At 41.0% G+C, this 15,422-nt stretch overlaps 1 protein-coding gene across 1 annotated transcript; it reads right to left on the bottom strand.

The window, feature by feature from the left end:
* Positions 1-819: 819 nt before the first annotated feature.
* sncaip (synuclein, alpha interacting protein) lies at positions 820-14,817 on the bottom strand. The gene is made up of 12 exons (XM_083905329.1): positions 14,755-14,817; positions 11,545-11,632; positions 10,216-10,288; positions 8,051-8,607; positions 7,125-7,293; positions 6,779-7,050; positions 5,939-6,118; positions 5,663-5,776; positions 4,072-4,197; positions 3,603-3,772; positions 2,481-2,576; positions 820-2,185 (listed from the first exon to the last, which is right to left on the bottom strand). The coding sequence occupies exons 2-12, from the start codon at positions 11,605-11,607 to the stop codon at positions 1,189-1,191; spliced, it is 2,817 nt and encodes a 938-aa protein (XP_083761455.1). The 5' UTR covers positions 11,608-11,632; positions 14,755-14,817; the 3' UTR covers positions 820-1,188.
* Positions 14,818-15,422: the final 605 nt, after the last annotated feature.

The raw sequence follows: 15,422 nt of genomic DNA, 5'->3' as shown, positions 1-15,422 counted from the left end.
TTCATCGCTCAACTGCTGTAGAAGGTGCAACATTTAACCTCCCCGTCTCAAAGACACATCACACAACTAATGTCTACTTCATGCCAAAAATACTGCATAGATAATAAACACTGAAAGTAGAAAAAACTAAAAAAAGTGTTGAGTAAATTGTTGTGCTGGTGCACGTTAATCTACGTGCATGATTATAGTGACATTTTTAAACATTTCAAATCATATAAATGTTTATAAACATAAATACTAATAATTAATCTTTAGTCTTGCACATAGAGGCAGAGAAACACAAACCTTTCATCTCCACAACAAAGATCAAACTCTGTTATCGAGCACTTTTCCAATAAGAACCTTATAAGTGAAAACAGAATTTTTTTATAATAAATGGTGTTCGTGCAGGAATCTGAGTGAGATACAGACAAAGGTTCTTTTCATCATCTTTACACAGATTAAAGTCTTTCAGAAACGGCATAGATAATCGTTCTTATTCCTATGGCCCATGGTACCTGTATGCGACCTCCTGAGTTTTGCATGATAACTGGATGCTAATCACCAGTGTGTGACTCTTGGTGATGAAATGTAAAATTTGGGAACATCATCTGTTAAAACCTCAAACGGGATGATGATGTAATCATTCACTGCCTTCTTTGATTAAATTCTCTAGTATGAAAGTAACAATAAAAGTGTCAAATTAACACCAATTCTGATTAGGACTCTGTCAAAAAAGAGGAGGGGCACACTCTTATTTATTTAAAGACAGACAAAGAGCCAATTCAGAGCCTTAGTGTCCCACATCACCAAGCCTTGGTTCTAATTTCAACCTCAGGTGATACACAAACTGCACGATGATCATGCATTGCAGAAACAGTGTTATCCAGCACACCACTGACACTGGAAATACATAGCGTACTGCTGTTTCAGCTTATGCTCCGGAAGGTCTACCCAAAACCATTTCTCCAGTAGCGCTTTCAGGAATAAGGTGGAGGTCATAAAGAAGTTACTTTGAATTAAAGTTATAGCTATAATTGATGAATATCAAATACAACCATTACATTTGTGTTGGTATTGTGAGCTAAGGATCGTGGGAAAGTATGATTCTAAACACACAGTATAAATGACTGATTTGATTGAATAGTTTCTCCCGTTCTGTGCCTCGGTTCACTCTGTGTTCTCTGCCCTTCAGTAGGCACTTGATGGTTAAACGTTACTGGTTTTGCTTTTGCCTCTAGTGCCACCTGTGCTGCTCTTACTCTCCGACTTCCTGCCTGGTGAGTTCTGACATGTGGGCGGTTTGATCCCTGAGCCTGACTGACCTCCACTGTTGTTGTTATTGTTGTTGTGATTAGTGTTCCCACTCAGCGTCTCCATGATGGAGCGGAACGTCCCAAACGGACGCTTGCTCTCAGAACTTCCTGTTGGAGTCCTCTCCTTCCCATGATGCCCTTTGGTTGGTTCCCCCTCCTGACTCGAGCTCTTGTGGACCTGCTCGTCAAAAGTGACCCTCAGCTTGAGGTTCTGGGACGTCTTCCTGCGAGATGACGGAGACTTCAGTGCACTTTTGGGGCTGGTGGCAACTTTCAGACCATTGGCGCCGTCCTGGGAGTCGATGGAAGAGTCTGGAGTTTTACTGTCTGCAGCGTCTGGGTCGCTGGAGGTAGGAGACGGGTTACAACCAATGCTGTCAACTGACTTTGACCCACTGAGAGAGGATGCCTGTTTCCTCTCAACTGTGGAGGAGGAGGTGGGAAGGTGGTTCATCAAATTAAGGTGGTTTGATGCAGACTCCTCCTCCGTGATTGGCAGGTGGGAGGGCCTATCAGGACGCTGCGCATTTGGGGGTGGGGCTCCTTGGTTTTTACCTTCTTCTGGCGGATAACCATCTGAATCTGACTCACTGAGAGAGCGTTGCATGATCTGTTTGAGTCTTGCTAATTTGAGCTCCCTCCTCTCCATTAACCCTGCCCTGCGGCCCCCAGAGGCCCCGGCACCACAGGAGCCATCTCTGCTCAGGCTGCCTGCAGGTGGCAACCTCTCTTTGGGACATAGCGTGTCTGACGTGTCTTTCCCCAACAGCTGCCGTACCACGGAGTCTTGACTAACCCCACCCTGACGAACTAACCAATGACCATCTCCTGGAGTCCCCTCTGCGGTCAACATCATCTCTGGCCATGCCTCCATGGAGGGCTGATGGGAACTGGAGTCCAGAGAGGGAGAGATAAATCATCCTTTACCTTTAAAAGCTTCTTAGTGTGTTTCTTCATGTTTCTCATAATTACTCCAAGTAATTTTTACCAAATTTCTATGCTGTGGCACAGTTTTTCAGTTTGTTGATTTGCATACCTTAAGTGCTCCATCTTGATATCTGTTTATTAGAGACCAGCAATTCTAAATGTGTGGTTTGCTACAAGGTTTTGACTTGGGAAAATGTGTGTGTGTGTGTGTGGGAAAATGTGTGTGTGTGTGTGTGTGTGTGTGTGTGTGTGTGTTACCTAGGTGACCGGGTTGGTGTCCCCTCCGCCTTATTGGGGTTGGGGTCCATTAGTCTCTGCAATTGTTTCTGTAGTGCTATCCTCTCTGTGGCCTGCCTGCATGAGGAGAAAATACACAGATGTCAGAGTAAACACTGACACAAGCTCACAACTCTTCCTGGTGACAGAAACAAATCAACTGTCAACTTAAACATATCAGAATAGTAGTTCAAAATATAAACGTAGCTAGCTATTTTTCAAAGTTAAAATATCATTAATACTGTATACTATCAGTAACTTCACTAGAATATGAACCAGATGTTTGCTATCGCTGCCCAACACTTTTGGCACATTTCCATTTGCTCTACTCGCCTCGCCTTGGCACGGTAAAGTTGCCTATTCCACTAGCATATTAGAACCTGGAAAATAGTACTAGGTACTATTTTTAGTACCTGCTCTGGCAAGGTTCCAAGTGCATTAAGTAGGTGCTATGCGTGACGGCGCCAGACTGCACCCGTGGCAGCTTGCTCTGGTATTTCCAGTGGCAGCTTAAAGCTGCATTCTGCGTGAGACACGCATTTCAATAAGTTCACACACTCACACGCCACACAAGACATTGCTCACGCTGATAAGTGATAAAAGTCACTGCACATAAATTAGTCATATATGAATCGATGACGCAAAGGCAGTTTGCTCTGCGTAGTTCATTCATACAGCTGTCTTGAATTAGCGACCAACTAGCCAATCAGAAAATATAATTCACTGTTGCTGGGCAGCTTTCTTCTTGCAACGAAATACACTGTGTTGTGTTTACAAAATTTAAACAGGGCAGTTTTTCTACCGACCGAATAAACAGGAGCAGGCTGAGCTCACAAGGACTCTTTTTGTAATGTAGTAAAGAGAAATACGATGTGGCGTCAACACAGGAGCTTTTATTCTGAAAAATAAACCGGATGTTTATGCAGCTTCCTTCACACACCTTAACTTTGTCGTGATTATTAGTCCTTCTTCCCCATTCTTCCTTTTCAGTTGTTCTTTAAACATCACTTATAAGAAAACTTGAGGTCACTTTAACCTTTGACCACAAAAATCTATTCAGTGTATCATTGAGTCTAAGTGGACAAAAGAAATACTGCAACTTACTCATTGAGCTGCTTGGTGAGTTTAACAACCTGTGACGCTAGGGACATGCACGTTTCTACGACGACCAAGTACCGAGCACAGGTAGTGTGCCCCTGCCGTTCAGCACACTGGGAAGGTCGCTCGCCTGCTTGGTTCTGGACTGTTACATTAGAGCCGTACTCCACCAGTGTCTGAAAACACACAAGCAGGTCAGGTCAGCCAACAGGAAGCTTATAACTGATAACATCCTCTTCCACCAGGGTAAAAAAAAAGAACAGTCTGCTACCACTGCAAGAAAAACACATGCTAAAAGTAAAAATCACTACAGCACCATCTTCAGTTACTATGAAGCAGATTAATGTGATGTTGACTCTTCAGAGGAAGATTTTACCAAAAATGAGTGTGAACGTTAACATTTCTGTCATACAACCTGTAGGATTAGGAGGAAAAGTGATTAAAGAATCTAAAGTGCGTGTCCAGCAGTCCACACCTGTATACAGGTGAGGTGTCCATACTGAGCTGCTATGTGGACTGCAGTGTTTCCATTCTGGTCAACCTCATCCAGAGAAATTGCCTGTTCCTGCATGAACTGCAGCAACCACAGCAAAACCTTCTCCTGTAGAGACAGACAGACACCGAGACACAATTATTTTTACCATGTTTGTGAGACAAGTGGCAATAACACAAACATTCAGAGAATGTTTTCATTCTACTTCAAACTACTGAATGAGGTCACAGTGTGAAAGGAAACGTAGACGACTGCTGGTACCTGCAGGGTTAACACAATTATCTTTTAAAAATATGGACACCGTGTAACATACTGGAGCAGTTCAGCTGTCTTCCACACGAAGGCAGTGCAACCTTTGCTGCAGTGCTTTGAGAAAAGATGAGGCTCACAGCCATTGAGTGGAGACTTCAACATTCATCAAAACCTAACTTGTCACCAGATGACTAAGTTAAAGGCTTTATGTTTGATAGTTAGTTTAGGTTATGGGACAGGGACAAGCATTATGGAAAATATGCTTTGTACCAGATTGTAGCGTGTGTGTGTAGAGAGAGTAGCAGACCTGCCAACCTTGACAGTTTTTTTTGAGTAGCAACTTACCTGGTATTTATTGTTATTAAAAATTATACCATTTTCAATGACCTTTTGGTTTGTCATTTTGGCTGATACAGTTACGTAATTAATATGTATCTCTTACATGCTTACTTATCACTTCCCCACTCACTTATGTCAGATATTCAACATACAAATAGACAATGAAGAAATCAAGTACTCTTTTAATGAAAAGGCAATTCTTATTTAACATTTGATTTCTACCCATACAGTTGTATATATTACTCTGATTCATTTTAAATGTCTAACTGACAATCCCAAAGGACATGTTATGTCCCTCCAACAGGACTTTAACATGACAGAAATAACTGAAAAATGTCCCTTAAACAGACATTTTATATTACTTCTGAGGGGCACATTATTCTCTTCTGTTTAGATTTGCTGCCCTCGCTCTCCCTGTCAGTATCAGACGTCATGTTTATTAACTGCAGGCGCAACACACACACACACACCATAATCAACATCAGCCCAGTATTTGTTGTATGGTATTATTTCTGTGCCACGTGCACTTGAAACTGTAATCCTTAACTTGTTTTAACTTTAAATTTCGAATTTATTTACGAATAAAATAGATTTTGTCACTTGCAATTTGGCATCTCTCCGGCTCTCCAACTGTGTTTGACACTGGGGTGTAAACTAAGGCAATAATTGGTCGAAGTCTTCTTTTCCCAGCAAGCTAAATTAGCTAAAGTTAGACCCATATACGGTGTAGCCTGTGGGCTGCTGCACTGATGCACGTAAACAGATGCTGCCAGCCCTTTTCTTGTAGTTTGAAGTGGCAAATTGTTGTTGTGTAGTTTAATGTTAAAATGTGTATCTGCTATGCAAAATGCATAGAGGTTAGCAGGTCTGGAGTACTAACCAAAATGAAAATGAAATGTAGGCTACCCTACATTTGTGTTTCTTGCTTGCGACATGCAACCGTTACTGTGGTAACAGTACCATGTTTGTGTGTGTGTATTACCTGCCCATAGCGAGCTGCATAGTGGATCAGACTGGGATGTTCTCTGGTGCAGCTGAGCTCTGCGATGGCTTCTGTTTCACTCACCATCCACCTGACACACTCCAGGTGACCGTTCTGAAATCAACACACACACAGACACGCACAGTAAGGACCACCAGGTGGAATCCTGTCACACTGTTAAAATGAGTGAATAAATAAGTTAACTCCGTTTGGTCTACAATTCTTCTGCTGCGAAAAGAACTGATGTAGAAGTTTACAACACAGAGACACACACACCTTGACGCCCAGGCCTGCAGGGGTGAGCTGCTGGTTGTTGCGTTCATTGAGGCAGTCTTCTCCCATAAGAGAGGTGAGATGCTGCAGACAGTCAGCGTGACCATGAGATGCTGAGATGTGAAGTAGGTTGTTCCCGTCCTCGTCTGTGATCAGCTCCAGGTTATCTGCTGCCAGGTGAGGCTGGAGGAGGAAGAGGAGGGAGAGTAGAAGAAACGAAAGGTGGGGGATGTAGGACAGAAAAGAAGAGGTGGAGCAGAAAGGTGAAGTAGGGTAGGTGCAAGTATGAGGTGAGAGGGCAGAGGAGAGAAAAGAGGATGAGAAACAAGACGAATGTGGAGTAAGACAGATGGGGTGAAAGGAGGAACATGTAGGGTGGAAGGGATACAGGAACAGGGGGAGAAAGAGGAGAGAGAGAAAAAATAGGATACAAACAGAGAAAAAACAAGAGGAAGTGTGAAAGGGAGGGGAATAAGAGAGGAGGAGAGGGAAGAGGATCGTGTTGAGGAGAGTCGATGGGGTAAAGACAGTAAGGAATCAAGGGGGATGAGAGACAGAAAATATGGAGAAAAAGAATAAAAGAGCAGTTGCAAGTAGATGAGGAGGACCAGGAGGAGGGTGAAGAATTGGTGGTAGTAAATGATGAGGAGGAGAAAGTAAGGGAGAGAAAGAGAAACAGGAGGAGAAAGGAAAGGAAACAAGAAGGGAAGGAGTAGAGGAAGGGGAGGATAGAAATGGAAGGAAGAGAGAAAAAAAGACAAGGTGAAGGAGAGGAAGATGTCATATTAGATGGCACACCTTCTGCACCCGATTATTCAGAACCTCTGATGACCCCAAACTCACCAGCAGGGAGATCTGTCCTTCTCTGACAATGTTGATAATGTTCTGGTTTTTCTTTGTCTCTTCATCCAACTCTCCTCCTCCTCCAAACCCCCTCAGGCCACCACCTCCTCCTGTACCTCCTGCTCCTGGTCCAGCGGCCCAGGGTTTGGATCCATCCTGTCTGCTCATGCTGCATCCTGGTAGGGGATACATGAGCCCTGGGCCACCTGCAGGCTCCACACTGGGTCTCTGTGTCTGGGAGTCTGGGTAGACCCGAGCAGACAGCAATTTGTCTGGAGGACATTAGTCAAACATCACACAAACATCGACAAAGACAGAAGAAAGGCTTTGGGAGTTCAGGACATACCTGCATCAGAGAATGACGAGAGGGAGGAAGAGCAGCTGAGGAGACCTGAGGAGAGCGGCTCTGGCTGATAACCTCCTCCAGCTTGGGAACGGTGGAGATGGTGGAGATCTGGATCCATCGATTTGGACTTTCTTAAGTCTGACCACTTCACCGGAGACAGAACACAGTACTGCACATAAAAGACACAGGTATCAGTTAAACACATACATTCAATATGGGCAATCATTTATGAACAATTATTATCACAGTATAATTTTGAACAACTACACATTAACAAAGGTTAGATATTCAGTATTGACACTTTCTGCTTGGAAAAAAAAATGGGGGTTTGGGTTTAGATCGACACGTAAGATAAGATAGAATAGAGCATAAAATCAACATCCAGTTAACTGTAACTAACAAAAGACTCACCTTATGAAATCCACATAAGCTTGAATCTATAATATGCTCATCTTATTGTTAGGCAGGTTTGTTTTTTAACAGGAAACTGAAGTATTTGTTACTCTGTAGCAAGCATATCAGGATCAAATCATGTCTCAAATAATAATAATAATAATAATAATAATAATAATAATAAAAAGAAAATACTGCCAGATTAACCTTTTATTTAAGGGTTGTTTTATGTCTTAATCTGTCTTATGCTGGCTCGAGGCACAGAGAGTACACATAAGGCATTCAGTGCTGAATATGACTTAGCGCCTCTCTAACCACACTTCAAAAACCCTTATTGGTTTGAAACCACATGAACGGGTCACTTGTTTCACTTAAGAGACAAAATAAGTCTGTAATTATGCGACATTTGTCACCATAAATATTGACATGATTAACATGACATTTTCTTATGCTGATAATGATTAAGGTTTTAATAAAGTTAATAACTGTTGCCATTAATCACAAAACTTAACTACAGGTTATTCTGCATCTACCGGGGTCTGTGAGCTGCTGCTTCCAAGGCTCAGCGATTCATTGTGGGATAACGTAGAACTCTTCAGCCCTCCACCCCGGTTCCTCTCCAGGGTGCCCCCACCCAGGTTACTCCCCGTCACCGAGCGCTTGTCATGGGGGACACGTGGCAGAGTGGACATCTGCTGACTGGACTTAATATAAGGTACATCGAGGATCTCGTCCATGTCCAAGTCGTAGTGTTCCAGCTCCCCAAACAGGGCCTGAGCGTTGTTCGCACCAACAACACCAATGCCAACGCTACTAAGGCCTTTTGCCTTTCCTCCTGATCCATCAGAGGGGGAAGAGGTGTGATTGGGCTTTTCTGAGGTGGGGTCATCTTTACTGCCTTCGCCCAGCTCCCCTAGCCCAACACCCTGGACTTTCCCATCAGATTCAGAGTCGTTGGTTTCTGGTTGGTGTTTGAGCGGCGAGACCCTCTTCACTGGCCGGAACTTACTGTGGACCTCAGCTAGCCCTGTGGGTTTGATTCCCACACCGCTGTGGGAGGAAACGCTTCGACTCCAGTTGATGGCCAGAGCTGTACGACAAGCAGAGAGGGTGAGAGATCAACCTAGGTCGTGGTGCATTAAACATTTGATGCCACTTCTGGTTTGTTTCCACACAGCTCTGTGTCCCTGTGCCTGTCTACTGAAAATAAAATCCAATGTCCAATTATCTCATTTCTACGGAGACCATAATATGGTCGCATACTATTATATCACAGGACATTAGCAAAAAAAGGCATTGTCCATCAGATAATTCAAATCAGTTAAGTAGTATGACTTTGTTGATAGTCAACTGTGTTGTGTGATTAAATATGTCAAATTTGCCAAAAAAAGTTCCGCAAAATTTTGTAATACAACAATGTCATACATCATATGAAAAAAGAGTTACTTATAACATTCCTGAAGTTTGAATGTATTTGTGAGTCATTAAATACAGTATATTCACAGCAATGCGCATTAACTACCAACCTTGTAAATAATAATAAAAGGGCTGTCAAAATTAACGCGTTAACGCAGGATGTTTAATTTGTGGAATTAACGCGTACATTTTTTTAACGCATTAACGCACTTTCTCACTTTCATCGCGCTACGAGTAGACGTGCAGTTTATGAACAGGCAAGGCAGGCAACTGCATGGGGCCCCGAGTCGATAGGGGGGCTCCCGACACTCGGACCTTAATGCATTCTGCGTGAAATTATCGTTCTGCAAGTTGTAAATGAAGCTGAAGGAAAATGAAGAGGAGTTATCAATCAGGAAGTTAGAAGAGGAAGAAAAAAGAAAGAAAGACACAGTTGTAAGTGGCGCAGATAATGATATAATCATAACATTAACAGTCACTGTCTAACTAACGGGGACACAGACAGCAGCTAACATTAGCGTCAGAATGCTAGCTGACGCTAATGCTAACTAGCAGAAGCAGTGCTTCTCCTGCTGTGGGTTTAGTTCCCCCAAAAAAACTATTTAACTTCTATACTTTATATTTTACTTATAATGTGAGTTATTTACAGTGCAATGTGTAGTTTTTTTCAAAGTTTTTTCAAAGTTATTTACAGTATTTTATTCTTTCTATTTATTTATATTGTCTTATAATGTGGGTTCTTTACAATGCAATTTTTTACTAAGTTTGTATAGGTTTTTACAAGTTATTTACAGTATTTTATTGTTCTTTACATTTATATTCACATACTTTATTTATCTCTCCGTTCCTACAACAATATAAAGAGAAAATTAAAATTTTTCTTGCATATTTACGAATGGTAATTAATCGTGATTAATCGTAATTAATCCACAGCTACCCTGTGATTAATCTGATTAAAAATGTTAATCTTTTGACAGCCCTAAATAATAATGATAATACTACTACTGATAACAATAATAATAATAATAATAATAATAAAAATAATGATGACAAAATAAAAATTATAAAATACATCATGAATATTCAAAATTACATGAAAAAGGGTGGCAAATCTCCTATGGATGCAGTGCATATACATCTATGCTGCTTAGACAAAATGTACATATTTAGTCATCTATATATGTATATTGTTTTCCATGCATATTTTGGTACGAGTTGGTATGTGTCAAAACTGACACATCAAAACTATGTGGAAATAAGGCATTAGCATCACTTTCATTACCTGGTCTCTCCTCAACTTGACCATCGCTTCTCCTGGACAGCTCTGGGATGCTCTTCAGAGACGTCACTGAATACTACAGGATAAGGTAAGAATGTTATTTGCAACATGAAGCAGAGAGTAAAACACTGATGCAGTATCTTCTTCACAGTTTAAGTTGCTGGCAGGCTAACTTCCTGTTCATTGCTGTTGTGAGCCTTGTTTGGTGAGGAGGCAAGGCATTTATTCATGAAGAAATAGCCGTACCTCACCAGCAGAGAGGACCTCATCTTTGCACAGTTCTGACTTCTGATTAAACATTGTGGGATAATGTAAAAAGGTTCTCCTGGATTTACTGTGAGACTGAGAGACTCATGCCACTGAGCAAACACTGTTAGAATACAGAGTCATTTAAGACAGATATGACTAAACACTTTTCTTCACATTTCTGACAACATTTCTGGTTGCGTTTCTTTAAAGTGGGTTTTTGTTTTGCACCTATTTTGCATAATCATGTTTATTCTCCGGTGCCGCTTTTCAACATCAACACTGTTACGGTGTTTTTGGTTACTGCTGGTTTGATCGATTGGTGTTTAAACTGTGATTGGTGAACACAAGAATGGTTTATATGAGCTTTTATCCGAGTTTCTGACCTTTCTGTGGGTATGCACCATGTGTTTATTAAAGATAGACATGGCTTTATGATGTGTTGTTGAGTGCGATGCTGCCCCCTACTGGGGGCGCCAGGGAAGAACAGGTGAAGGATTTCACTGAAATATTTTCAGCTTTAAATGTATAGCTGTTAATAAAAGTAAGTGAACGTCACATCCTTAATGACTGGATTTGTTGCCAAATTCCCTGTTGAATGTGTGCTTTCACACAGTGTATATGAATGTGAGTTATTTCAGTAAGAGGCATGCAAAACATTGACCTCCATTTCTAATAGAACAGACGGACACTGGCAAAATCTCAACAGCAATTAACATCTAGAACAGCATCACATCATGTAAACACATTTAAATGTTTAAATTCAAGTAAACAGCACCCAGAGTGACTGATGCAAAAGTTGGGTTGATGCAAACACTTTGTGTACAAACTCACTGCACACAAAAATGTTGCACTGGATTTGGTGTAAATGCATTTATACTCGAAATTCAAATATATCAAGTGTTGCACAATGACTGTTTCCCCATATTATTCTTATTGTGAGTTCCCCTGTGATCGCACCCCAGATCAAGATCAACACTGTAATGCTTTGTTTTTTTATCCCTGTACAAAAAAAAACATAACATACAGGCCTTGCAGCCTCACATAGTTTAATTATATTTTATATATAAAGATGTTCATACTGACCACGGAATCATCAGAGAAGTCGATCTCATCCAGGTCCAGGTATTCAGGAGCCTCCATCTTCATACCACATCATCAGCCTCAGACACAGCTGCTGACAAAAAAGAAACAACACTAGGATCAGGAAGCTGATGCAGGAAACGTATGTTTTCTGTCTTTCTGATAAACTGCTGCTTGCCATCAGACACTTTTCTGATTTCTGAAACCATTTACATCTCAAGTTGTCAAGTGCACAGAGTGGCTGAACTGATCAAAGGCAACAAACAGCAGGATAATCACGACTAGTCACAGAGCAAAATACAACGATTTAGATCTGCAGCAGCACACCACTGGAACCAACGCAAGCGAAAGAAACATTTAACTGTAAAGGAAATGCTGAATATCACTGATCAGGAAGCAGAGGGTTTGTTGAGGTTCTGTTGAGAGGTAAGCTTACTATTGAGGTGGCTGTCTGCTTCAGTTTACTATATTATACAAAATGGAGAATGAAATATTTAAATTGCTTTAAAGGTTGATGGGCCAAATGGTATTGAAGGCGACATGGACCGGAAGCTCCAATTAACACTGTATCTACGCCGTCATTACCTGGTTTATGAAGCCCTAAAGTTTCATAACAAACAGGTCAGCCACTGCTGAGAACGCAGGGTTGTATTGTTTTCCTGAGCTCTCCGAAGCAGATCTGAAAAGTGCTTGCTAGTGAAATGAACTATCCCTGTAAATAAAATGTAACACATATCTTTATGTTAAGTGAATGAGTTCACTTCAGGCCTCAGCAGGAAAGTGCTGCACTTCTGTGTTTGAGTGGCTCTGTTTTCAGACTGTGGGGGAGGAACCACAGAACTTAAGCCGGTCAAAATAAAAGCCTCTGATTGCAGCTTTGAGGAAGAGTTAAGCCAAAACTTCCTTGATAACAAGAGTTTAGGCCTGAAACCCGATGTCGAAAATAAGAGTGGATCAAAAAAAAAAAGAGGGAGAGGAGGATGTCTATTCTTTCTGTTTACGTGAACAGCTGACTCACCAGGCAATGAGACACAAAGGAAATCAGGCAGAGTTTTCTATGATTCTTTTCTCACAGTGAAATTACTAATTATGCCTTCAAACAAGCAGTGTGATGTGTGATCAGATGATATTCGCTTCAGTTAATTATTTATTGTGTTGCAGATTTAAAACAAGATGGAGCATAACGCATGACAACATCAACATATCAATGAACCAACTTACAACGTTATACAACTCTCATGCAAGTGTGAGAACTTACAAATGTGATTTGTTCTGCACTAGTTGAATCATGTTCATTAAGTCTGCTTTGTCACTCATTCTGAAGTCCTGATGTCTCTGTGGGTTTGATGGTTTAAACTCTGTAATCTCTGCCCTTGACCAAACCAAGCTGCACCACAAAGTGGAATGTGTAGTTTACAAGATAATTAGAAATTAGCAAATCTGATACTGATTATTGGCATCGTTGCCTGATACTGGTCAAAATCATTGACACATAAACCCTAATTATGAATGCTTCACAGAGAGATATAAAGATAAACCTTCACCACAGTCAGAAGGTTAGTGAGGTGCCTCACATGTCTGCCATGCAGTTGTAATTATGTCATTGGTGTGTGGACTTAATTTATGATAAAATAAGAAAAGAACAAAAAAGGATTTTAGTTTTGAGCAGAAAAATGTAAATAAAAGCAGCATTTTAACTCAGTCATGTTATGTTATTTTGTCCTACAAACATAATATTTGTAACACAGTTGCAGCATGGATTCTTATGACAATTGTATCAGCAGTATTGTGCCATTAATAGCTTAGATGTTTGTATAAAAGACTGAATTGGACTAAAACCAGTTTTGAGCCTTCCCTAGATATAACGTCAGGTATATGGACGTCCATCTACCAGATACATCGTCGTGGTAGCTGCATACCTAACCTGAACCAGAGCTGGTTATTGTGTGCTCACTCTCTCTGTAATGTTAGCATGCCACCACTCAGACCGAGGCTGTAATTCAGATTACACGAAAACCAGATTACAGACATTAAATCCTGTAGAATGAACAGAGGCCAGTTTAAATCTCATTAGCATTGGTGAAACAGAGCTGAACTAAGTGTAATGGTTAGAAACAATGACAAACAAGGCTGTTATTAAAAGATACTTTAAAGGGATAGTTCTGATTTTTTTGATGTGATTATATAAGGTACTTTTGCTTTTCCATTATCGATTACCGATTCAGTAACTGGTCGACACTTGATGAGTCATGAGCGTGATGTCTACACAGAAATCAACCCGAACAATGTTGAACTGTAGATCAGTTAAAAAACTTTAATTTCCAACATTTAGTCACGTATAAAACAACGTTGTGGCATTTTTGTGCAGTCATGGTATGGCTGCTCAATCCATGATGAGGAGGTACTTTAGTAATGGAAAAAACCCAAACCGTATAATCGAGCTGTGCTGTGCTACAACTGTATCGTGGAAAAGCAGCGTAACACATCTCACTATTGGTATCGGTTATTGGCCCAAGCACTACCGATATATCGGCATATCAGCATGCATCCCTTATTGTTATCATTATTACCTTATGTTATTCAGTCTGCCAATTATTGACTTCTTTCCAATTTAGCTCAGAAACACTTCAAATCAGATATGGATGAAAAGTGGATAAACCACTTTAGTTTGGAGTTTGATACTACACTGACTTTCACTTATAATTAATACTCTCATGATCACAATGGTGAAAATATACATTAGTGAGGAGGCCCTGGAAGAAAAATACAATACAATAAAGCAGATGACAGTATCAACTCACATTTCTTAACTTTATGTCTTATTAAGGGAGACTTGACTAATAACTGTGATATGTACACAACTAACCCTGCTCTGGGGTTAGTTGTGTACATATCACAGTTGCTAACAGAGAGTTATTTGAAGGCGAAAACTGTTAGTGGGGAGAGTTAAGCTGCTCTGTCCTCCCCTGACTCCACTTGATCCGCTCATACCTGCTCTACCTGCTATTATAGCAGCAGGAGGCTAATTAGCTTAGCGGCTAGCTCTGGGGATGCTAAAGTGGAAGCTAGCGTTAGCCAGACAGAGAGAAATTGGGGGAGAGGGAGAGACAGCTGGAAAAAATAGGTCAGGAATAGAAAGCTCCTGTAGTAAAAAAAAAAAATACACACCAGTGGACCAGTTTCCGTTTAAAGGTTATTTTCATGATACCGTACCTTGTCGACGTCAAAGCGGCCGAAGGGAAAAGGCTGGTCCAGAGAAAAATGCTGCTAGTGGAGCTGCTAGCATGAATACTTGGATCCAGCTGTGTTTTTTTCCCTTGTGTCGCCTCGATGTCGATGAAAAGCACAAAGCCTTTGACATATGGGCAGCACAGAGAGAACTAGCGACAGGAGGGCTCACTCTGAGCACATTTCTGACAACCGTGGACCGCTCACAAAATTAGCCCACGTGAATTTGAACAATGTTAAGAATATTTTTGTGGGGAAAAACAATGTAATAAGCTAAATTAGTGTCAACGATTAAAAAGTTTACCTCTCTATTTATTCTGAAGGCTCTTAACTATCAGGAAATAATCTAATGTAGGAATAATGAGAATACAATTACCCACAGCAAAACCATAATTTTATACGATGTATAATATTATAATAATGTGTTCTTAATTGTGTTTATTTTGTTGTATTTTCTGTTGTTGAGTGTTTCACAGCCTGATTTGATAACACAGGCTGCAGTGGACGGTAACTGCAATGTGCCACGCCCACTGTCTCAGAATGAGTTTTTTTGTGTCCTTCTTTTTTCCCCCTGTCTGCTGAGCCATCGTTGGTATAGACGATCTCTGAGGAGAGCAGCCGCTCAGGCAGAGCAAGTGGAGCCCGTTACTTTC

Source organism: Microchirus variegatus, assembly GCF_963457635.1.
Source record: "Microchirus variegatus genome assembly, chromosome: 18".
Taxonomy (NCBI): domain Eukaryota; kingdom Metazoa; phylum Chordata; class Actinopteri; order Pleuronectiformes; family Soleidae; genus Microchirus; species Microchirus variegatus.
The sequence above is the reverse complement of the archived record's forward strand: the minus strand, read 5'-3'. Positions and strand labels throughout refer to the sequence as shown.